The sequence below is a fragment of the Schistocerca americana genome, chromosome 1, assembly GCF_021461395.2.
Source record: "Schistocerca americana isolate TAMUIC-IGC-003095 chromosome 1, iqSchAmer2.1, whole genome shotgun sequence".
Classification (NCBI taxonomy): Eukaryota; Metazoa; Arthropoda; class Insecta; order Orthoptera; family Acrididae; genus Schistocerca; species Schistocerca americana.
The window spans coordinates 239,088,982-239,115,518 of NC_060119.1; the positions used below are offsets into that span (position 1 = coordinate 239,088,982).

At 44.6% G+C, this 26,537-nt stretch overlaps 1 protein-coding gene across 1 annotated transcript in view; it reads right to left on the reverse strand.

Annotated features, from left to right (window-relative positions):
• LOC124622516 (zinc finger protein 236) overlaps positions 1-26,537 on the reverse strand; it is an 846,219-nt gene that overhangs the window by 373,136 nt on the left and 446,546 nt on the right. The window contains exons 9-10 of the mRNA XM_047148276.1: positions 25,967-26,327; positions 17,631-17,962 (exon numbers count right to left, since the gene is read on the reverse strand). Coding sequence (XP_047004232.1) covers positions 17,631-17,962; positions 25,967-26,327 — 693 coding nt within the window. The remainder of the gene's footprint in view (positions 1-17,630; positions 17,963-25,966; positions 26,328-26,537) is intronic.

The following is a 26,537-nucleotide window of genomic DNA, read 5'->3' on the forward strand; positions in this document are numbered from 1 at the left end:
CCATCATCCACGCAAAACTTCCCGCGGGGTGCATACTTCAATGGGCCAAATAGACGGAAGTCGGAGGGTGCGAGATCCGCGCTGTAGGGTGGATGAAGAAGAACAGTCCATGAAGTTTTGTGCGCGCCTACTGAATGCACATACTTATGTGTGTGCTTGTCATGGAGAATGTGAAGTTTGTTTGCATTTTTGCAGTGAGGAACACGCTGAAGTCGTGTCTTCAATTTCTTGGTTGTAGGACAACGTCCTTCAGTGTTAATTGGAACACGATGAGGGAAGACACCAGACAGAATAACTCTTTCAGATTCCCAGAAGACCGTCAGAACCACCAATAGAGACGACCAGTTGAGCAGCTAAGTGTTTGAGTCTGATGAAGGAAGATAGAGACAATGTTGTCTTTCAGCTTCAAAATATGTAAAGGTTCAGTGACATTTAGTGGCTATAATATATCAATAGAGGTCACTTTCTTAGGAAGCCATCAAAACGATTAATGCTGTTCCCGCGCAGCCTTTCGTCCGTCTGTTTGTGTGCCTACCGAGCGGGGTGGCGTAGTGGTTAGCACACTGGACTCGCATTCGGAAGGAGGACCGTTCAAACCCGCGTCTTGCCATCCTGATTTAGGTTTCTGTGATTTCTCTAAATCGCTTCAGGCAAATGCCGGGATGGTTTCTTCGAAATTGCACAGACGACTTCCGTCCCCATCCTTCCCTAATCCGATGGGACCGCTGTCTGGTGCGCTCCCCCCAACCAACCAATTTGTCTGTCTAAGTCTGCCTGTCCGTCCGAACACCACTCAAGATTGTCATGTTTAAAATAAAGTGTTCTTAATTACGGGTTAAAAATATTGTTAATACGCTTTGTGAATGTAGGTACTACATTTATCCTTTGAAATTAGAAATTAGACAAATGGCTCTGAGCACTATGCTTAACATCTTAGGTCATCAGTCCCCTAGAACTTAGAACTAGTTAAACCTAACTCACCTAAGGACATCACACACATCCATGCCCGAGGCAGGATTCGAACCTGCGATCGTAGCAGTCCCGCGGTTCCGGACTCATCGCCTAGAACCGCACGGCCACCGCGGCCGGCTAGAAATTAGAGGTGAAAATGATAACACTATGATGTACTATAATGAGTTTAATTAAATTAGCTGCCTTGAAAGCTGCCAAATGGCAGATAATGTCCATTATTATAACGGATAACGTTTTGTTTCATAAAACCTAATGGTATGAACCAAAAACATGAACATATAAAATAAATTTAATTATTTAAAAATTACAGGGTAAACACCAAGCGTGGGAGAAGGGGGGGGGGGAGGGGGGAGCGTCCCACCACATCTCACTAAATCTCACCAAGGGGGCAAGGATGGCGGTCCAAATTAAAAAAAAGAAGACCCTCACGTAACTAATGGACGTTCGCAGTGTAGTGAACGGTGGAATTTCAAGCTGCAACAGCACCAGCACCTCGTCCACGTGCCTTTTCACGTCCCGTGAGAGAACGGCTTTAGACGTAGCTGCAGTCATTCTAGAAGAAGCGCTCGGATCGTAGCTAATAACGATTAAGGGTGAAAGTACAGAAATCTGGTGAAACTCGCTGTGGGAGGGTTCTTACGCGGCCCTGGAGACTACTGGTCCGCGCCATGTGAATGTACTCGTACTTGGCGCCGAGCGGTGTTCCTGCTGCATGGGGCATCGGTTCCTGTGCAAGCCTGAGAACGGAATGGCGCCAGTGGTGTGATATGGCAATCATCATCGTCGGAATCGCTGTTGCAATCGCAGTTTTCATTGGCAGTATTCGGGCGGTGTGGGGAGGAGATGATGAACTGTTACTGATGACCGGACCCTAAGCCAGTCCTCTCCGCAGTGTCTCATAGAATGAAGGAATGTGGTACAGTTGACGGTGATCCTCTGTGGGGTGGGGACGTTAAGCTGGCAGAGGTTTGGAACTCTTGTGCGTAGTGAGTCTTCTGCGTATAGGAATTTCTGCGGAGCCTGGAGCTCTTGCTGGGTTAACCGGCTTTTCGTAGGTAGCCAACGAATGCCAAAGCAAAAAGCTACTTGAAGTGTATTGGGCTCCGCAAAAATATACACATTTTCCGTAACTGAAGAAGTGTCACAACATGGCACGCAATCCCCAACAATTACGAAAGGTGAGCCACAGAATGATTGAAAGGGTTTTAAATTGTTGGCTGCTAAACAGCGCTTTAACATCGTGGTACTGGTGTATGAATAATTACTCTTCACAGAATGAAAAGCAAAAACCATGTAACTACAGCCTCGGTCATAAAAATTTTCACACACAATCTCCGGAATATCTACTCATACCGCTGTCATACTCTAATGGTATTAACATAACAATAGATTGCATTAAGATGCCTGATTTACAGAGAAAATAATATGAACAGTCCACCATCCATAAACACATTAAAACCGTCGTCTTATTCAATCAGGCAAGAGTCCTGACGCCTCACAATAAGTCAACAACTTTCTTACTGTTGTTTCGTCAGCGCCTAAGACTGATGATACGTGTCTCGGTAAACCAAAGTCTTCCTTCCGACCAGCTTACAAAAAACACGGCGTTAAAGCTGCTCACCGTGAGTGTGACGCCGCAAACACTACATTCTGGTCGGTCTTCATGCAGCAAAAGATACGCATGTGTCGTTGGGCAGTGTCCGAGGCAAGGCCGCGTGAGGACCGCTTCATATCTTCTTGAGTTTGAATAGAAGTGCGCCATGGTAGCACAGATGGGCTGATAGCACGTAGCTTGTCGTTGGCCACTTCCCACCACCGTTTTTCCCATTCATACACCTCTCTCGTTGTAACCCACGAGACGATAGCCTGTGGGACAGGGGTGGCCAAGAATTGGGCTCGCGCACCGTGCCCTGGCCTGCGTGCCACAGCGCTCACCGAGACTACACATTTCCCCCACTGCCAAGCCACGCAGTCTGAGCGCGAAGAGGAGGAAGAGGGGTAAACGGCGAACGCGCTGTATTTGAATGGCAATGTAGACGTGCTGCATATGACTTGGTTTCATATTTGTCAACAACAGAGATCACAACCGAAAGAATCTTTCAGTGTTACTATTATTTATGACACTCTTAAGACCTAATATAATTTTTATCTGGTATGAAGTGTTGGCATACAGACAGACGGAGACAATATCACAGAATTACGTATTCAGGTTTCCACGTAATCGTGACTCATTTACTTTCACAATAGTAAAAAAGCCTTCCACATACATATAATGGTTCAAATGGCTCTGAGCACTATGGGACTTAACTTCTAAGGTCATCAGTCCCCTAGAACTTAGAACTACTTAAACCTAACTAACCTAAGGACTTCACAATCATCCATGCCCGATACAGGATTCGAATCTGCGACCGTAGCGATCGCGCGGTTCCAGACTGTAGCGTCTAGAACCGCTCGGCCACTCCAGCCGGCCCATATTTTGTTCAAAATATGTTATGACACTTCCATACTCACTATGGATACGTCGAAACTCTGCCTGAGGAAGACAATATGGGTGTCCTGGACAGTCTTGACTTAAAAAGATTTGTCTTCAAAAGGGGAATTAAATTCCGGATCCATCAGTTACATCTGCACAAGCACGGGGTCGCTTTCAACAAACAATTCGAGAAAGAGGTAATATTGGCAGTGTCCTCAAACACGTTTGAAAAACCGTCCTTGTAATTCTTACAAAGGCCACAATGAATACTTCATACTTCGTATTTTCTTTAACGTCTGAGAGCTGAGAAAACTGGATTGTGTTTCTTGTTAGAATTGTCCCTTCTGAAATGCGATTTTGTTTTTAAATGCATCCGCATCATATCAGGAGTACGTTATTTCTCACCTTGCAGTGCCCATTCAAGTCCGTTTAAAATACAAAGTCTGCAATCCGTCCCGGATGTTCTAATATTCGTTCCTCCTCTCCATTTGCTTTCATAAATTAAACAATAGCGGATTTTTAAGCGAAAAATCATTTCAGACATGCTCCTTGACTTAATCAACGTACTTTCCAGTAAAGCCTTTCCAGGCATGCCTTTGACTTAATCAGCGTACTTTGCAGTAACATAAAAAATCTCCATACTCTTCGTTCAGTTCCTCGAAAAGTATTGCAACTGTGGAAAAACCATGCGACTGCAGAAATTAAATTCAGTTTCTTCATGTGCTCGACGCCCGCGAAATTTTGCATGTTTCTTGGTGCACAAAATAACAAAGCACATCTGCCGATAGTCGTAGTCTTTTGCTCTTTCATTGTAACATAGGTCTTTTAATTATCTCTGCATGGTGCTGTAACGTCGTATCATAGTAAATTTGCAGTACATATGGATGGAAATGGAAATGAGCGATAAGCGTCATTGGCCGAGAGGCCCCTTGCGGGGCAGGTGCGGCCGCCTTGGCGCAGGTCTTATTACATTCGACGCCACATTGGGCGACCTGCGCGCCGGATGGGGATGAAATGATGATGAACACAACACCCAGTCCCTGAGCGGAGAAAATCCTCGACCCAGCCGGGAATCGAACCCGGGCCCATAGGACGGCAATCCGTCACGCTGGCCACTCAGCTATCGGGGCAGACTTAGTACATATCGATTATGCTACTGCACAACAGATATTAAGAATTCTCATCCCTCTCTTCTTTCATTCACATTCATTTCTAAAGCCTGGTGACGATAGATCGATAGACTGCCTCTTTTTGTGCAAACAGCCACTAGATCTGTGGACGTCCGTCATACAATGAACAAATAGCGAAGAGCAAAAAACAGCGCTGTGACTCTGCCGAAGTGAACAGAGGTTGGGCCGGCTGAAAAATGCCACTCCGGAATACTAAATGAAATGTCGTGCTGGTTCAAATGGCTCTGAGCACTATGGGACTTTACTTCTGAGGTCATCAGTCCCCTAGAACTTAGAACTACTTAAACCTAACTAACCTAAGGACATCACACACATCCATGCCCGAGGTAGGATTCGAACCTGCGGCCGTAGCGGTCGCGCGGTTCCAGAGTGTAGCGCCTAGAACCGCTCGGCCACTCAGGCCGGCAAATGTCGTGCTGTATCGAGAACTTCCGAAACAGGCCAAACTTTGGATTGCCTGCAGCCCGTACGCACTACACACTCGTGCCGTTTGGCACGCCGTGGCTGGCCCTGCTGTTGGAGGACGTTACGGTGAACTCTGGTATTTTCCTGGCAACCTGCTTTCGCCGTTCTGTCAGCTTCCTCATTCCCTTCCACTCCCATTTGTCTAGGAACCCAGCAGAAGTCCACGTTTTTCTTGTGCCTAAGCAGCAGGTGGTTAGTGAGCTGGACCATCTGAGATATCCTATCTTCTGGGAACAGAGCACTAAGAGAATCAGTGCAGACAAGAAGCTACCATCCACCAAGAAGACTCATATGCTCCAATGCCTCCTTGATTGTCCATACATCTGCGTAGTACACAGAGAAGTGTTTTGGTAGGCGGATTTTAATAACAGAATGAGGGAAGGTAATAGGAAGCCAAAATTGTCCCCTTGCTTTGATCAACCTGTAAAGACCACCATGTGCTCGTGATAACTCATCATCATCATCATGATCATCATCAACACCATCATGATCAACACCCATTATTGCGTGGCAATAGTTGAAATATTCCTGGTAATCTTTGAGTTCAACACATAATTAAACGACATTTATCTGGTATGTAGCGCAGCTATGGTGAATCGTAATTAAATTTCCAAAAGTGGTTTACGTCCTACGCTCTCTCACTTTGACAGAAAGTAAAAGCGGTGCATGGCGGAGGGGGCGGCGCGCGTTAGAACGCGGTCTCCCACCCACAAGTCGCCGCTTTAATGACCACCCGTACCGCCAGCCGTTCACGCCGGAGCGTCATTTAGCGAGAGTTAGAGTCAGCCGCGGAGAATCTACGGGATACTTCGATTAGTATCTGGCCGAGTCTTTTCTTCCGCCGTCGTAATTTGTGGCAACGATAGCGGGCGCGGCAGCACGGCACGGCGCAGGGCAGGGCTAAAGCGTCTCCTTATTTACGGCCTAATGTGCAAAATAATAAATCGCTAGATCTTCGCAGCTTATAGACGCGCCGGCAATCGAGCTGATACATTAGCGCGGGCAGCGCGCCGTTAAGTATGCTCGAGGCAAATAAAACGCAACATCCATTACTCTGTATCCGTCCCGCCGCCATTAGCCGGCCGCAAAGGCGTTGCAGTCTCTGGCCGCTGCGCCCTTGGGACGCGGTCGCCTCTTCCCCAAACTTCATGGCTGTGGTGTCCAGCCTGTACCGAAAAACAAAAACCAAAAAATGCTCTCCACCATTACATCTGTACGCCGCGAGCTATCGCACGACTCGTTACAAGTGGTGTAGGGATGGGTGGGGGAGCAGGGGGCTGGAGGTGATACTTTTTACATACCGTAGTGTCCACGCAGGATACGGTGGCTAATGTGCAGTGTCCACTTTTCGTCCGATGCGCTGGGCAAGTTCATTCGTTTGTTCAGAAGGTGAGCCCGACATTTTTTGCCCGCTTTCGACAGGTTGCGATAGCAGAAACGAGGTGGACGCCCTGCCATCTTCGTCAAACGATTTTACAGATAATATTCCGCTCAAAAAATCATTTGTATGTTACTTGTAGCATTGAATGTCAGCTTCATGATGAAGTGTTCATTATTTCGTTAATGCTCAAAGTTATTGTGATATTCGCATTTAAGTAAGACACTGCACGAAATTCAAATTAGTTTAAATACTGCTGAGGGAATTAGATTAGGAAATGAGTCACTTAAAGTAGTAAAGGACTTTTGCTACTTGGGGAGCAAAATAACTTAGATGGTCAAAGTAGAGAGGATATAAAATGTAGACTGGCAATGGAAAGGAAAGCGTTTCTGAAGAAGAGAAATTTGTTAACATCGAGTACAGATTTAAGTGTCAGGAAGCGGTTTCTGAAAGTATTTGTATAGAGTGGGGCCATGTATGGAAGTGAAACATGGACGATAAATAGTTTGGACAAGAAGAGAATAGCAGCTTTCGAAATGTGGTGCTACAGAAGAATGCTGAAGATTAGATGGGTAGATCACATAACTAATTAGGAGGCATTGAATAGAAGTGGGGAGGAGTTTGTGGCACAACTTGACTAGAAGAAGGGATCGGTTGATAGGACATGTTCTGAGGCATCAAGGGATCACCAATTTAGTATTGGAGGGCAGCGTGGAGGGTAAAAATCGTAGAGGGAAACCAAGAGATGAATACACTAAGCAGATTCAGAAGGATGTAGGTTGCGGTAGGTACTGGGAGATGAAGAAACTTGCACAAGATAGAGTGGCATGGAGGGCTGCATCAAATCCAGTCTCAGGACTGAAGACCACAACAACAACAACATGATTTTGCTTTTGGTGCATATTACATAAAACAGGGTAGGGCCAATATAAATGGCCCAGAGAACAGAGTTTCAGGATGCAAAAAATACACAGCGGAGGGAAGGAAATACATTACTAACCTGACTATAGGAGATGCTGAAAGTGATCATTTTCCAACAGAATGGAGCAACCGGTCGTACCAACGGAGCACATTTACGCAATCTTCACACCTGAGAGAGTTGTTGGCAGGGGTCAGTCTGTTCGCGGCCTTAGCTGGCCACCCAGCTTAAATGATCTGTGTGTGATTATATTGTATGGGGAGCTCGCAAGTCTAAGGTCAGTCGCAACAAGAACTGCAGCAGAACATATCGGATGACACTGCAGAAATTCCTGCATTCCAGCTTTGACCTGCTTTCAGCAAATTGCTGACCAGGGCCCAAAAGTGCTAAGAGATAGATAGTGGTCACTTGCAACATCTGCTATAGTCAAGTTAGTACCATATTTCTTTTCCTCTACCATCTTTCTTTGTATCTTGGAACTGTTATTTGCCCCACCCAATATGTTGTTGTTTATGAAATTCAGCTAAAATAGCCCGCCGCGCTGGCCGAGCGGTTCTAGGCGCTTCAGTCCGGAACCGCGCGACTGCTACGGTCGAAGGTTCGAATCCTGCCTCGGGCATGGATGTGTGTGATGTCTTTACGTTAGTTAGGTTTAAGTAATTCTAAGTTCTAGGGGACTGATGACCTCAGATGTTAAGTCCCATAGTGCTCAGAGCTATTTGAAGCTCAGGTAAAATATTGAATTTTTCGTTAGACTTGGATGGAGGTCTACCTCTCACCACCGAGCGAGATGGAACAGTGGTTACTACACTGGACTTGCATTCAGGAAGACCGTTGTTTTGCTCCCCAGTTTTAGGTTTCCCGTGATTTCCCTAAATCGCTCCAGGTCCCTTTGAAAGTGCACAGCTCATTTCTTTCCCTACCTTTGACACAATCCGAGTCTGTGGTCTGTCTGTAATGACTTCGATGTCGATGTGATGCTGAACCCAATTTTCCTTCCTTCCTTCTATCTGTCACCAGTCTTGATAAAATTGATCTTATATAGCTCACTCATCTGCGATAGCGATAAAGCCAAAATGAAATATCCATAAAATTCCTCGTATCACATAAACGCTTTGGGATATCTAAACGGGATTTTGGCAAAAGACCACGTAATGAGGAGAGTATTTTTTCATATGGGTACTAAGCGAAACTTGGTGTTATTCCACTAAGTACAGATTTTTTCGAAGAAGGAATGTAATTTCTAAAGGATATCGATAACTGGTCCAAAGAGAAATGCTGTGAATTTCACCATTAGTGAAGATATTACACGTTAATATTTGTACCGACGATGTATTTTTTCACAAGCTATTGATCTCAGTTGCTCTTACAAGGGAGCCTCCCCATCGCACTCCCCCTCAGATTTAGTTATAAGTTGGCACAGTGGATAGGCCTTGAAAAACTGAGCACAGATCAATCGAGAAAACAGGAAGAAGTTGTGTGGATCTATGAAAAAAATAAGCAAAATATACAACTGAGTAGTCCATGCGCAAGAAAGGCAACATCAAGGATAGCGTGGGCTCAGGAGCGCCGTGGTCCCGTGGTTAGCGTGAGCAGCTGCTGAACGAAAGGTCCTTGATTCAAGTCTCCTCTCGAGTGAAAAGTTTAATTTTTTATTTTCAGACAATTATTATCTGTCCGTCCGTCCGTCCGTCCGATGCGAGGTAACTGCGTCGTAGTATGGGGACACAATATCGACTTCGCTCTCCAAAATTCCAGGACATGTTCAGATTTGCTTGGACATACGCAGGATTTGAAAACGTTAAAAACATATGTTTTGACAGAGCACAGGGAAAACTGTGCGACTGTGAAACTGTTGCATTCATTTGTTGCAGTTTATGTGACAAACTCTTATGTTTCCATCACTTTTTTGGGAGCGATTATTACATCCACAAGAAAACCTAAATCGGGCAAGGTAGAAGAATCTTTTTACCCATTCGCCAAGTGTACAAGTTAGGTGGGTCGACGACATATTCCTGTCATGTGACGCACATGCCGTCACCAGTGTCGTATAGAATATATCAGACGTGTTTTCCTGTGGGGAAATCGGTTGATCTATGACCTTGCGATCAAATGTTTTCGGTTCTCATTGGAGAGGCACGTCCTTTCGTCTACTAATCGCATGGTATTGCGGTGCGGTCCCAAAACACAGGCATTAAACTTATTACAGTGAACAGAGACGTCAGTGAACGAACGGACAGATCATAACTTTGCGAAAATAAAGAAAGTAAACTTTTCACTCGAGGGAAGACTTGAACCAAGGACCTCTTTTCCCGCAGCTTCTCACGCTAACCACGGGACCACGGCGCTCCTGAACTCACGCTATTCTTGATGTTGCCCATCTCGGACATGGACTATTCAGTTTGTATATTTTGCTTATTTTTTTCATAGTTCCACACAACTTCTTCCTGTTTTCTCGATTGATCCATGTTCAGGTTTTCAAGGCCTAGCCACTGTGCCAACTTATAGCTAAATCTGAGGGGGGGGGGGGGGGGGTGGGGGTGCGATGGGGAGGTTCCCTTGTTAGTTTCTCACTTGATAAACATGTTAGTGAAGTGACATTCGTAAACTCCGGTGCGTTTTGGCAAAGAAAGCAAATTTTAACATAGCAACAAGAGAAATGTATTTTTTCCTCAAAATTCGTCCCTCGTGACGCTTCTCAGAAAGTTCGAAATTGTTAACAAGCCAGGTGAAAATAAATCGCTTCTCTTGTTGCTTCCAGCGGAATTTCACCAAAGCAGGGGAGTCAGTAGATGTTTTTGAATGGTTACGATGCAGGTGTGGGCGTAGGGATGCTCCACTTAATATTTGCAGAAAAATATGAGCGTAGGGTTCAGTTTAGAACGGCACTTCCGCTCCAGTGCTTGGCATTTCCCACATAGCGCACCGATCGCCTGCCTGTAACGCCCACCACTTCCGCACTGCCCACGGTTGCCCTTCCGACTGCGCGTGTCCAGGCCAAGCGTGAAGCTCCGATTTTTTGGAATGTCATGACTCGTTCTGCATAATCCTTACACGGATTTCCTTGTGTCTCGATTTCTGGACACTGGTAACAATTCGAAATATAACGTGTATCCTCTTAAAAAAGGTCAGTATGTGAAATTTCGGCTCCTGTTTCAATTATTAACGAGAAATAAGACTTTTTTTTTACTTTTTAATTTCTCTTGACTATTTGTTAAAAGTTTTGGTGAACTCTATCGTTTGTGGAAGAAACGTCTCCAGACTATATGGTGTAAAGCAGGGGCGTACAGACTTGTTAGTGAGCCGCAAATCCCTTACTGTCACTACGTCAGGACAGCAAGCATAAAAAAATAAAAACAATATGTACAAATTATCATGTAGATAAGAAAATTCCCTATTTTTCCACTGAACTGATTTGTGTGTACCAAAAACGTTTCGCCTATTCACGCTAGGCATCTTCAGTGGTCTACAATAGAAACAAAAATATTTAATTATACACACTTAGATATGAGATATGTAGTGATTGTTGGCAGCTCAGTTCAATCTAGCTATTTATATTTACAGCTATATGGTTGTGGTTTTCACTTACGCTCATCTTCTGTCCTACTAATGCATCCATCTGTTGTTCTGTATGTGCCGAACGTGCGTAGTACAGGCTACTTACAATTGATATGTTACATGTAAACATATCTTTGTACATAACCTATACTTGCCCCACCGCACATGTTCTTTCTCACAAGGGAACCTCCCCACGCACCCCCCTCAGATTTAGTTATAAGTTGGCACAGTGGATAGGCCTTGAAAAACTGAACACAGATCAATTGAGAAAACAGGAAGAAGTTGTGTGGAACCGTGAAAAAGTAAGCAAAATATACAATCTGGGTAGTCCATGGGTAATATAGGCAACATTAAGGACACTGTGAGCTCAGAAGCGCCGTGGTCCCGTGGTAACGTGAGCAGCTGCGTAACGAGAGGTCCTTGGTTCAAATCTTTCATCGAGTGAAAAGTTTAATTTTTTATTTTCAGTTTATGTGACAAACTCTTATGTTTTCATCACTTTTTTGGGAGTGATTATCACATCCACAAGAAAACCTAAATCGGTCAAGGTAGAAGAATCTTTTTACCCATTCGCCAAGTGTACAAGTTAGGTGGGTCAACAACATATTCCTGTCATGTGACGCACATGCCGTCACCAGTGTCGTATAGAATATATCAGATTTGTTTTCCTGTGGGGGAATCGGTTGACCTATGACCTTGCGACCAAATGTTTCCGGTTCCCATTGGAGAGGCACGTCCTTTCGTCTACTAATCGCACGGTTTTGCGATGCGGTCCCAAAACACAGACACTAAACTTATTACAGTGAACAGAGACGTCAATGAACGGACAGATAATAACTATGCAAAAATAAAGAAAATAAACTTTCAACTCGAGGGAAGACCTGAACCAAGGACCTCTCGTTCTGCAGCTGCTCACGCTACCACGGGACCACGGCGCTCCTGAGCTCACACTGTCCATGATGTTGCCTATCTTGCCCATGCACTACTCAGTTTGTATATTTTGGTTATTTTTTCACAGTTCCACACAACTTCTTCCTGTTTTCTCAATTGATCTGTGTTCAGTTTTTCAAGGCCTATCCACAGTGCCAACTTATAACTAAATCTGAGGGGGGTGCGATGGGGAGGTTCCCTTGTCAGAAGGATTTGAGAAATGCTCCCTGGTTTCTACACTGTGATCTCAACGTAACTTACAAGAGGACCCTCCATACTGTGAATCATGGATTTTGATGCGCTTCAAATATGTTTTAGAGGCACTTACCCTGAGTAGCTGGCTATTCGGTTTTTTTAGCGATAGGTCTTGGTTTTTGAGAAAAATCGATGATTTTGAAGTTCATTGCGCGAACTGTATATGCGTAACGTTAGGTATATTCCGAGCCTGTCAGCGTAGCGCAGTGGTAAAAGTTCACGGCTACCGCGTTGGAGGTACCGTGTTCTAATCCTGCTCGTGTACTTTTTTTTTTTTTTTGAAAAATCGACCGAATTTTTCAATTTTATTTCAAAGAATATCAACACAATGTAAGGTGTGCGAAATTATAAAGATATATTCAGTTATTAATGTTTTCTGTCATACAATATTGCAAAATCTTATTTTTCATCGTCCACATTGCTTGATGTGCCAGATCAATATTGTGGGTGATTAGAAACAACCAAAGCACAAATTTTCGCAGCACCACGCTCATCTTATGAAAGCAACGTTCCTGCAGGCGCACGGTTTCTTTCAGAGCGATACCGGGAAACACAATTCTTTTGCATTCAAAAAGATTTCTCTTTCATCCGCTAATTTCGATACGAACAATGCGTATCTAATCATGCTTTCAAAATTAGGTGCGCTGAATTGATGTAGAGTTAGCGAATGTAATTTTATCGAATCTTCCCTAGAAGCGATCTCTCTATTGTCTTTCAGCAAGTCGAGAACATTCAGAATAATTTTCGTGAAGATTTTCACCTGTCGGTAAAAACAGACATCGCAGGGCTGGCAATAAGGAGTGCACTTTGATGGGACACTTTTAGGGTGCAGGTGCTCGCTTTCCTGTCATCAGTGAATAGATGATTGTATAATGTTGAACCGGTTTGCCCTCCCCACGAATCGATAATGTAGAAAAAATGTTTCTATTCCACATACGGAAGAATTACAGAACGCGAAAATTCTTCATACACCAGTTTCGTGAACTTCCCGAATTTTGTGCAGAACACGACTACATTTCTGTACTTCCGAGTTAATTCGTCTACGCGTTTTTGAACGTTAGGACCAAATTTTCCGAACGGTTCTTGCATAAATAAAAAAAATGGGAGCAGGATTCGAACATGGTACCTCCAACGCAGTATCCGTGAACCTTTACCACTACGCTACGCAGACTTGTTGGAATATATGTAATGTTACGGGTATGCAAAGCCCGTAATGAACTTCAAAATCGATTTTCTCAGATACAAAGGCCCGTCGCTAAAAAACAAAACGGATAGCCAGGTACTCAGGGTAAGTAGCTCTACAGCATATGTGAAGCGCATCAAATCCGTGATTTACAGTATGGAGGGTCCCCTTGTTAGTGCACTCCATCCAACTTTCCAGTCTGGCTTCTTCAGAGCTAATTCATTATCAGTGACTATTTGATTTTTAGTATTTTATTTAGTGTGTTAATATGACTGTTCTTAATTTTAATTTAATCAAACGCTAATCTGGGACATAACTCTCCACTAGTTAAGTGGTTGTTATTTGACTATCTCCAATAGTTCTTGACTGATTCAATTGTGTATCAACTTACAAATTTAATTAACTGATGCCCACTCTGTACAAACTAGCACTGGCTCGGTTTCAACCTGACCATTGAGGAGAAGGTGTTAATCGAAGATGGGTAGAAATCGTTCTAGGTGCTAAATGTCTGTGATGGAATGGTAGCCCATTGTTCCTCAGGAGTCGTCACCAGAGAACGTACTAACGTTGTACGCTGTGATCTGGAGCGCAGTTGACGTTCTGACTCGTCCCAAATGTATTCCTTGGGGTTCAAGACGGGACTCTGTGCAGATCAGTTCATTCCAGGACTGTTACGTCCACGAACCACAGCCTCACAGATGCTTTATGACAGGGTGCATTCTCATGCTGATACAAACAATCATGGTATGTGAACTGTTCCTCTACTGTACACAATCCTGTAAAATGTGTTCATATTCTTCCCCATTTAGCGTTTTCTTAAGCTCAATAAGAGCCCCACACCCTAACCGAGAAAAATATGCACATGCCGTAAAACCATCTCCTCTGTACTTCGATATTGACACTTCACATGATGGCGGGTACTGTTCTCCAAGCATTCGTTAAACCAAAATCCTTCCATCGGATTTCCATGGAGTTCAGCGTGATTCATCACTCAAGTCATTCAATTTCGTCATCCACTGTCCAGTGGCATGGCTTTTTACACTACCTCAACTGTCGCAAGGCGTGGACCACAGAAAATTGTGGCTTATGAGGAGCTGCTCGACCACTGCGTGGTCTTCGTTTAGTTGTGGTTGTTCCTTCGCGTTTTCACTTCGCAGTCATATCACCAACAACTGATTCAGGCAGCCTTAGAAGTGTTCAAAGGTCCGTGATGGATTTGTTACTCAGGTGACACTGTCCATGTTCGAAGTCACTGAGCCCTCAAAACCGACCAATGCTACCGATTCTCTGCTGACAAAACAACACTCCCCGCTTTCTGTTATACTGGCTGGTCCGCCTCTTGTGATACCTAGCAGTCAATTCCGCACAACATACGGGTGTCTGGATACTTTTGATCAGAAAGTGTATATGTTACCCCGATGTGACATTTTAAAGAAATTTCTTTAGATTTTCAGGAGTATATTTCTATCTCAATTTCAACCAGTCTCTGGACCAGCGTCATTTTTTTTCTTTTTATTATTTATACACAGTGCAAAATTCAATACAAGAAATGTCTCGTCTGCATTGGTAGTCATTCCCACTGCCATCAAAATCGGAGTTGTAAAACTACTGTTAGCTTCTGTAGACTGCCATAAGTATGCGTAGACTATGATAGCTTTCCTAGTAGCTTCTGTCAGTTAAGGTCGTATTGTGTTACCTGTGCGCTGAGTGTGTTGCATACCTATCAGGCGTTACGTCATAACGATCTGTTTCTATGCGACCAGTCTCTTACTAGAATTCGCCAAAAGCTGAAAGTAGTGAACAGTCTAGAAACTGAGTGAGAATATGCAAAGGGCCAAGTAACCAACGGAACATTTTTGTTCTGAAAACTTAACCTAATGTCTGTTATTGAAGAATAAAGAGAATTTTTAGCGAAACTGAAACTATCAAGGTTTGATACAGATTTTATACGAAAATTGTTGATTCATAATATGAAACAGATGGATGTTGTAGTAAAAATAAGGAAAAAAAGATACAAATTATCATGTAGCGCTAGAAAAAACGCAATCTCCTCAACAAAAAAATTAAAAAAGAACGCAAAACCAAAATATATCAAACATCGCTTCAATATTTCGACGAACTAATGTTTCTGTTATTGATACAAAGCTTTTGCATTTATCAACTCTTGCTTTTCATAGTGACGAGAACATTCTATTGAGTACGAAATAACAATAAATATTTATGCTCTTATGTTTGTGCAAGTAAACAGTACATGCATCAAAAGTAATTGCTTTGGTTGCACAAAAGCGTAAAAGTTACGTGATCACCTAATTTTTATTAGGTTTAAAATGCAATTTATATTCTTTAAGGATGTAAGATACACAATGAACTAACACTGAACGACGTGCAGTTCTAATTACATGAAAACAAACAACCAAAAAAAAGCAGAAAAAAAACAAAAAGAGAATGAGAAGTCATCGGCACCCATTTTCTATCATACGTGTTCGTTTATATTTCTTTTCCAACCATTGTACCAATACTACCGGTAATCCTACCATTTTCTACGTCATTTGTGTAGGGTACTAAAACTACTGACGTGTAGTTTTGGCACAGCACAAGTCTGGTCGAAATAAGAGGGTCACTCCAAAAGAAATGCACACTATTTTTGTAAAAATACAGTTTTCATTTTGCATGTGTGAAAGTTTTATAGTATGTAGATAAATCCTTCCCGCTTGTTTTCAAACTGAGTTCAACCTGTTCCCGTGAGTGGTGCCGTCACAGCATGTCTTCAAGATGGCTGCTACACTTGACGTTCGTCAGAAACAACGTGCTGTCATAGAATTCCTGTGCTGTGAAAACGAGACAGTGAGAAACATCCACAAGAGGTTGAAAAAGGTGTATGGAGATGCTGCTGTCGATCGCAGTACAGTTAGTCGATGGGCAAGCAGGTAACGTGATGAAAGCGGGCACGGCAATATTGATGATTGTCCTCGCAGCGGCAAACCTCGTACTGCACACACTCCAGACAATGTGCAGAGAGTTAACGAATTGGTGACTGCTGACAGACGCATCACAGTAAACGAATTGTCACGCTACGTTGGGATAGGAGAAGGAAGTGTTTGCAGAATACTGAAAGTGATGGCATTAAAAAAGGTTTGTGCCAGGTGGGTTCCCACGATGTTGACAGTGGCTCACAAAGAAACAAAGAAAACGGTATGCAGCGAACAGTACGAGAATGGTGGAGATGAATTTCTTGTGACAGGTGATGAAACATGGCTCCATCATTTTTCACCAGAGACGAAGAGGCAATCAATAGAGTGGCATCATGCAAATTCACCCAAGGAAAAAAAATTCAAAACTACTCCTTCAGCTGGAAAAGTTATGGCTACAGTGTTTTTCGATTCTGAAGAACTCTTGCTTGTGGACATTATGCCAATTGGAGCCACCATAAATTCTGATGCATATGTGACGACACTGAAGAAAAAAAATGGTTCAAATGGCTCTGAGCACTATGGGACTTAACATCTATGGTCATCAGTCCGCTAGAACTTAGAACTACTTAAACCTAACTAACCTAAGGACATCACACACATCCATGCCCGAGGCAGGATTCGAACCTGCGACCGTAGCAGTCGCGCGGCTCCGAACTGAGCGCCTAGAACCGCTAGACCACCGCGGCCGGCACACTGAAGAAACTTCAAGCTCAACTGAGTCGTGTTCGACCACATCGGCAAAAGCAGGATGTTTTGCTGTTGCACGACTATGCACGGCCACATGTCAGTCAAAAAACCATGGAAGCGATCACAAAACTCGGGTGGACAACACTGAAACACCTGCCTTACAGTCCTGACCTGGCTCCATGTGACTATCATCTCTTTGGGAAACTGAAAGACTCTCTTCGTGGAACAAGGTTTGGAGATGATGACTCCCTTGTGCACGCTGCCAAACAGTGGCTCCAACAGGTTGGTCCAGAGTTTTGCCGTGCAGGTATGCAGGCGCTGGTCCCAAGATGGCGTAAGGCAGTTGAGAGGGATGGAAATTATGTGGAGAAATGAAAATATTGTTCCTAAGGGATGTATCTACACACTGTAAAACTTTCAAACATGTAGAATAAAAGATGGATTTTTAAAAAAATAGTGTGCATTTGTTTTGGAGTGACCCTCGTACTTAGCGACTGCTGCTTCAAAAACGCGGTTACATTTGACAAACATTTTTGATACGTCAGCGCTTGTTTGACAAACCTGTGGATAGCAGACAAAGAATTTGACAAACAAGTTTGATGGTCTTAATGCTGTAATGAATGCCCGCAGCCAGGCTGGCGTACTCACTTGTCGTAGAAGGCCTTGCCGCACTTGGCGCAGACGAAGTTCCTGGGTCGGGGCGCGTGGAGGCGCGCGTGCCGCCGCATGGTGACGGCGTTGGCGGCGCGGAAGCCGCAAACGGCGCACGGCGCGACCGGGGCCGCCGCGAACTTGGAGTGCGCGCGCTGCTGGTGCGCCAGCAGCGCGGCACGGCTGGGGTACTCGCCGCCGCAGTCGGCGCACCACAACGGCCGCTCACCCGTGTGCACGCGCAGGTGCGAGCGCAGCGCCCGCTTAGACACCACCGCGCCGCACTCGGGGCACTGCAGCTGCGACTTGGACGGCGCGCCGTGCAGCACCTGCGCAGGCGAAGAGCTGCGTCAAGTTCGGATACAATTCCAAGCTTTCGACGACTACCTCCGTCGTCGTCGACAGAGGCCATGTCTGACTATCGTACAGCTCATAACCGATGTCTCCACATATCAAATGGCTCCAAGCACTATGGGACTTAACGTCTGAGGTCATCAGTCCCCTCGACTTAGAACTTCTTAAACCTAACTAACCTAAGGACATCACACACATCCATGCCCGAGGCAGGATTCGAACCTGCGACCGTAGCACCAGTGTGGTTCCTGTTTTTATCACAGAGTTATACTTCCAAGGGAACCTCCCCATAGCACCCCTCTCAGATTCAGTTATAAGTTGGCACAGTGGATAGGTCTTGAAAAACTGAACACAAATCAGTCGAGAAAACAGGAAGAAGTTGTGTGGAACTATGAAAAAATAAGCAAAATATACAAACTGAGTAGTCCATACGCAACATTGGCAACATCAAGGACAGTGTGAGCTCAGGCGCGCCCGTGGTTAGCGTGAGCAGCTGCAGAACCAGAGGTCCTTGGTTCAAGTCTTCCCTCACGTTAAAAGTTTACTTTCTTTATTTTCGCAAAGTTATGATCTGTCCATTCGTTCATTGACGTCTCTGTTCACTGCAATACGTTTAGTGTCTGTGTTTTGTGACCGCACCGCAAAACCGTACAATTAGTAGACGAAAGGACGTGCCTCTCCAATGGAGACCGAAAACATTTGATCGCAAGGTCATAGGTCAGTCGATTCCTCCACAGGAAAATATTCATTGACCTTGTTATTGAAGTCGCGAGCTGTATTTGCTGGATTCATATTGCCCACGGAATACATCTCACGTATTTAATGCACTCTCGTCCAAAGTGGCTAACAGTCAACTGCCAGCCAGGGAGCCTCGTTAGCAGAAATACTTCTGTGCGCTGTAGTCGACTGACGTCGTGTGTTTCGAGGTTTGTTTAGGTGTAGCGTCCCCATACTATGGCGCAGTTACCTCGCATCGGTCGCACGGACAGACAGATAATAATTGTCTGAAAGTAAAAAATTAAACTTTTCACTCGAGGGAAGACTTGAACCAAGGACCTCTCGTTCTGTAGCTGCTCACGCTAACCACGGGACCACGGCGCTCCTGAGCTCACACTATCCTTGATGTTGCTTATCTTCCACATGGACTACTCAGTTTGTGTATTTTGCTTATTTTTTTCATAGTTCCACACAACTTCTTCCTGTTTACTCGATTGATCTGTGTTCAGTTTTTCAAGGCCTATCCACTGTGCCAACTTATAACTAAATCTGAGGGGGGTGCGATGGTGATGTTCCGTTGTTAGAATATATGTTTTGACAGAGCACAGGGAAAACTGTGCGACTGTGAAACTGTAGCATTCATTTGTTCTAGTTTATGTGACAAACTCTTATGTTTCCATCACTTTTTTGGGAGCGATTATTACATCCACAAGAAAACCTAAATCGGGCAAGGTAGAAGAATCTTTTTACCCATTCGCCAAGTGTACAAGTTAGGTGGGTCGACGACATATTCCTGTCATGTGACGCACATGCCGTCACCAGTGTCGTATCGAATATATCAGACGTGTTTTCCTGCGGGGGAATCGGTTGACCTATGACCTTGCGATCAAATGTTTTCGGTTCCCATTGGAGAGGCACGTCTTTTCGTCTACTAATCGCACGGTTTTGCGGTGCGGTCGCAAAACACAGACATTAAACTTATTACAGTGAACAGAGACGTCAGTGAAGCACGGGCACGCAATACTCGTACAGTCAAACATAATCTTGTATTTACGTAACATCCCGTGTTCCGGACTATTAGGAGTCTGTGATAAAAATTTTAATACAGACACCGGTTACGCACTTAGCGATGCATGGAAGGGTGCAGTTGACAAACACTGGATAGAGTGCACGAACTCACTGTATTGACACTAGCGCGGTCCTTATTTTCTCGTATTTCGTGTTTCTTCACGCACACCCCCTAGCTTCATTCCTTTTGTCTTAAGAAGAATTTTAGGACCTACTTTGTTGGAACAGAAGACGAGGAACCCATGCCGAAGTGGCCGAGGGGCTACATCACATCACTACGCGTTGCTTATTACTGCTTTTGCGCGTGCTTGACTGCTGTCATACTCCACAATGAAATTTTCTCTCTGCAGTGAAGTGTGCGCTGATATGAAACTTCCTGGCAGATTAAAACTGTCCCCCGGACCGATACTCGAACCCGAACTCAGGATCTCTGTCACCGCATAATTGCGTTTAACTGACTTTTGTTTTCGTCTTGTTTGTTTTGTCTTCTTGAAAGGGAACCTCCCAGAGCAGGACGGTGGGTAGGGCACCGGCTGACACCCGAGGCCTGGCTATCCCGCCGTCACGACTGCCGTGACGAGCGTCTGAGCCGTCTTCTCGTCTGTTGGTAGGGGTTCACCCCCTATTCCATCCGTAGGGGATCAATGTGCTCTAGATATCTTCTTCTGTAACAGCGTCTCGTGCCTGGAAAGCTCCAATGAACACGTGGGTCCGCGAATAAAGAACCTAAATAACTAGTGGAGTGGGTCCTGTACTTCGGGTGGCGGCTGGAAGCCGCGTGTGTCCCCATCAGCATGGACCAAAACTAGTGTGTGCATCACGAAATATTTAGTAGAGGGCCATGCCTTTTAGCGAGTTAACGGGGTGCAGTATATCATCAGACAGACTCCGGCAATCTACGCAACAGTAATGCCGGCGTGTGCAGCCAGCAACCGCCAGTCGCGTCACGGGTCAGGCGGTGCGCATTCAAATCAACGAATGAGCACCTCAGACACACAGGGTCGTCCGTCAGATGAATGGACTGTAGCCGCTGACGAGTAGCGAACTTCCCGTTCACAGCCACGTTCCACAACGAACGCACCGACGTAGGTAGGAAAGGCGAGTAGGCCGTACGTCACTCTGGAACCGCGCGACCGCTACGGTCGCAGGTTCGAATCCTGCCTCGGGCATGGATGTGTGTGATGTCCTTATGTTAGTTAGGTTTTAGTAGTTCTAAGTTCTAGGAGACTGATGACCTCAGAAGTTAAGTCCCATAGTGCTCAGAGCCATTTGAACCATTTGGGCCGTACGTCACACCGTGTTCCAGCCAACATCGGGGTGCCGTTGAGCAACCGTATTGATGGGTTGTTTCTGTTAGTAAAGGCGATAATAGGAAGGTCCACTGGTAAGTAAATGAGGTCAATCAAGAACTTTCTGATGTGGGTGAGTGGCGGTGAAACATGTTCCACAGAAACCGGTAGATCTAGAGAGCACAGTGCCACTTCAGCTATCATGGTGCCCGTTAGACCGGCGAGTGCAGAGGTCCACCTGCGACCCAGTGTTTAGGTACAGCTCTCGCACACGGTTATAGACACGAATTAAACGATACCGCCCACCCGCTGCAGCAGTGTTAGGGTGGCGTATCAGACTTCAAAAAAGAGACCGGCGCTCACGGATTGTCCAAAATGGTTCAAATGGTTCTGAGCACTATGGGACTTAACTTCTAAGATCATCAGTCCCCTAGAACTTAGAACTACTTAAACCTAACTAACCTAAGGACATCACACACATCCATGCCCGATACAGGATTCGAACCTGCGACCGTAGCGGTCGGCGGTTCCAGACTGTAGCGCCTAGAACCGCTCGACCACACTGGCCGGCACGGAATGTCCATATGCTACTTGAAATCTATCGGCCATCGGAACCGTCAAGGGAAGGACGTCCGCGAAAGGGTTCATTTTTGAGACGTGTTGACGTAACGTGTTCGTAGGAGCATGTCAATTCGACGCAGTTTGTTGCTCTGCAACACAGCGCGTGTCTGGTGTAGTAGTCGGCGGTACGTAGCTACCGCTGTGCGGCGAAAACTGCTTATTGAACGGCACCTCCAAATTTTGGATTGTGGGATCTTTGTCAATAGGCACCCCCGTTGTTTTAGGGGACCGCCCACCTGCGACATTCATGTATTTTGTCAGCCGACTGAGAAACCCAAGCACGACTTGCAGCTTTACTTTTGCCGGTACCTCGTCTCCTATCGTCCAAACTTCACAGAAGCTCTCCTGCGAAACTTGCGGGTCTACCACTCCTTGAACAAATGATACAGCGGAGACGTGGCTTAGCCACATTCTGATGAATGTTGTCAGAATAAAATTTTCACTCTGCGGCGAAGTGATGAGTTCTCTTCAGTCAAGAGTTTGGACATTACGAATAAGTTAAGCACAGAGTTAGATTTCTTAAACAAGGTTCCTTTTTCTTAGGATTCAGAAAATTCCTGTCTTAGTGACAAAGAGGCTACGAAAAGTCTGAAGGTGATATACATTACGGCAGAAAGTGAAGTTAATGTAAGATTTCAATGGACCACTATCAGCTGAAAGCAGTTAATCACACACATAAGCTGTAATAAACAGGATGTAGTTACGTGATACAACTGCTCGGCACTGCGGCATGGGTTACTCGCCTTCAGTTTCAACGAAGCAAGCCGTAAAATTCTTCTTGAAGTAAAAGGAAAAAAATTAGGGGGCATGTGTGAAGAAACACTAGATTCAAAAAGTAAATAAATAAATAAAATAGAAAGTAAGGACCAGACTAATGGAAAGAGGGCGCCACATCAGTAAGCGACATTTTCAAAACGTCATGATTAAATAATTAAGACAATCAGATGCCGTCTTTTTTGGCATAAAATGGGAGCCTCGCCAGTTTCACGAAGTCAGGCATCCCCTGACGATAGTGACAGAGGGAGTTATGCAAAGCTTTGGATCTTATTAGAATTGGAGGCGGCAGATTTACCGAGAACTTTTATCCAAGGACTTCGTCGCGAAAGTGCTCATAACCGCAGCTACTCATTCGGTTGTAGTTTTACGTATTGACTGATTTAGCCATCCGTTATTTCAGTGAAAATAGTCTGTGGGAGCGACCGAATGACAATGGTCAATACAGTCTGCTGTAGTTTTGCATATTGACTAAATTATTCATTCTTTTGTTTTCAAGTGAAAGCAGTCTACAGACTTTTAGTCGACTGAACCATATATTCGTTCTTTCAACGGTAACTCTTTTTAGCCTATTAGTCGACCGAGATATCCGTTCATTCATTCATCTGTGTGAAAGCTGTCTGTTGTACCTTCACTGGTAAAACTTATCGAGTGCTTCACAACAGGGTACACATACTCCTGAAGGGAACCCACACACCCTGCGGTAGCTAAAGAGATCTCAGGGGGTCCATCATAGTAAAAATAAGCATTTATACATGTTCATTTAAGTATGCACTGAATAGATTAATTCTTCTTTTCATCATTTAAAACCAATTAATATACTGCTATTGATTAAATTGATCCAGGAGCAATTAATGTATAACTAATTAAGCAGATGAATCGCTGGGGGCATAAAGTTGAGTGTTAACTTTCCCTGAGGTGCAAGCAAGGAAGAAATTAACATTGTCAAATTTTTTTGAATTAGGGAAGTTCAAAGAAAAGTAACGAATCGTGGCAAAAATACTTCCGACAGGTGGCACTAGGTGCTTAAAAGGCAGTTTGATTAAGCCACCAAACAACTGAAAAAATGTTTCCTCTATGGTTCCTGTTCACGTCCCCTCAGAAACAGAATTACGGGTGATCAAAGTAAACTGGCGGGTTGAGAGATACACGGCTTGAATAAATTTAAATAAAAAAGTAATTGTTTATTTATTTAAACACAAACATACAATGTAGAAACAAACATCAAAATTTTAAAACGAACCAAACACTGACATTCAGTGACAGAAGTGCGAAAAACATGTATTGAAGCAAATAAATACACAAATTTAAAAAAATTAAAATAGTTAATTTTTATAACTATATTTTTATTTACGTTATTCTAAAATAAGGTACGCTACTTGTTCTATCGAAACTCCAGTCGTGGATCATGTATGACTGGAAATACTGGAAAAGTATATAAGTGAAAATACATTTACCCACAGAATGAGATAAAACATACATATAACAGACCCAACGACTTATCGTAGTAGATAAGTAGAAGAACGACAAACATACTTTCGTGGCATTCATAGATGTAAAGTAAGCCTTGGACAATTTCGACTGAACTACATTCGTTGACATTTTCAAGGTATCGGGGATAAAATGCAGGGAGCAAAAGATTATTTACACCTTGTACAGAAACCAGATTGCAGTTGTAAGAGTCGAAGGACATGAAAGGGAAGCAGTAGGTGACAATGGAGTGAGACATGGCTGCAGCCTGCCGCCGATGTCACTCAGTCTGTACACAGAACAAGCCGTGAAGGAAACCAAGGAGAAATTTGGAATGCGAATTGAAGTTCAGGAACAATACACAAAAACTTTGACTTTTGCCGATAACACTGTAATTTTGTCAGAGAATGCAAAAGTCTTCGAACAGCAGTTGTACAGGATGGATAGTGGCTTGAAAAGGGGCTTAAAATGAACATCAATAAAAGTGAAACAAGGGTCATGGAATGTAGTCGAATTAAATAAAGCCAAGCTGAGGGAAACAGATTAGGAAACGAGGCACTAAATGTGGTGCTTGAGATTTGCTGTTTGGGCTGCAGAATAACTGGTAATAGCCGAAGTAGAAAGGAAATAAAATGCAATAGTAAGTAATCAATTTCCAAAAAAACAACATCTAATATAAATGTAAGTGTTAGGAAGTCTTTCCTGAAGGTCTTTCTGTGAACAGACTACATTCATGGAAGTTAACCTTTCTTGTCCATATTCTAATCATGTTGTACTGTCTGTAGAGTACATAAATAAAAAATTCAATATCCATGAACATGTTATAAGACAAAAACGGAGTTCCATGTCCAGTGAACAACGACATCATATAAAATTTCAAAAATAAGACAAATGACTCCTGAGATGAAGCCCACTTATATTCCCATAACCTTGAGTATTACAAAAACTTTTTCTGTTAATCTAATAAGGAAGCCCCGTAACCAAGTCTAGGATCTAACAGATATGCTCATGAGCCCAGGAGAGGAGCTGCAGGCGATGTAGTGCTGTTACGAAAGACACTCGCGTCAGTCGTCTGCTGCCGTATCCCATTAACACCGAATTTCGCCACAGTTCCCCAACGGATACGTTCGTCGTAAGTCCCACATTGATTTATACAGTTATTTCACATAGTCTTGCTTGCCTGTTAGCACTGACAAGCCTACACAAGCGCCGCTGCTGTCGGTCGTCAAGTGAAAGCCTTCGAGCACTGCGTTGTCCGTGGTGAGAAGTAACGCCTGAAATTTGCTGCTCTCAGCACACTCTTGACACTGTGGATCTCGGAATATAGAATTCCCTAACGATTTCCGAAATGGAACATCCAATTCGTCTAGCTACAACTACCATCCCGCCTTAAAATTCCCATCGTGCGGTCATAATCACATCGCAAACGTTTTGACATGAATCAACTGACTACAAATGACAGCTCAGCCAATGCTCTGTCCTTTCGTGTCCCGTGTACGCAATACTACCGCCAGTTGTATATGTACATATCGCAATTTAAAAAAAAGTTCAAAAAATGGTTCAAATGGCTCTGAGCACTATGGGACTTAACATCTATGGTCATCAGTCCCCTAGAACTCAGAACTACTTAAACCTAACTAACCTAAGGACATCACACACATCCATGCCCGTGGCAGGATTCGAACCTGCGACCGTAGCGGTCACGCGGTTCCAGACTGTAGCGGCTAGAACCGCTCGGCCACACCGGCCGGAATATATCGCAATCCCATGACTTTTCTCACCTCAGTGTAGTATGGATAAAGTTTTCAGTTATGATACCTTTTTTCCGTGATCCTATTTTGGTTTAAACAATGTCTAACGCTACCCGAAGCTATGCTCAAGTTACCGTGGAAAACGTCATTAAAGTTCCTCTAGTACTTTTGGAGATTAGCCTGTTCAAACACACAAGCAGACAGGCACGACAGTTTTACAGATTTATTATTAGCATGGAGACTGCTGGCAGAAGAGTCGAGTAACGCTGGCCGGAGGTAGGCTACTCACCGTGTGGAATAAGAGATCGACCCGCGTGGAGCAGCGGTACGGGCACTGGCTGCACGCGTGTTCTTTGAGTAGCCCCTCCGGTGCCTCGGACTCGACAGCGACTGCCGTGGACAACGGGTCGCGGTCTGCGGCGGAGGCAGGCGGAGACCCGGCCGTCTCCTCTGGGGCCTGCTGAGGTTCCTCGGTGACTTGCTGAGGAGGGTCCGCGTCTGCCACGGCCGACGCCGCCTCCGCTGCTTCCGGCTGCTGCTGGCTGCTCTGCTCTGCAGCAGCGCCCTGGGCGGGGAACGCGCATGCCTTGTCACGCACGTGGCGGGCCAGCTGCTGCGCCAGGGCGAACTTCATGCCGCACATCGCGCACCTGGAACAGCGAAAGTCTAAGCTGGGATACACGTACGGATTCACACTTGTGATATGTCTGCTGTACAAGCTAAGAGGTCGTGTAAATGACGCGCGGGATAGCCGTGCGGTCTAGGGAGCGTTGTCATGGTTCTCGCGGCTGCTCCCGTCGGGGGTTCGAGTGCTCCCTCGGGCATGGGTGTGTGTGTGTGTGTTGTCTTTAGCGTAAGTT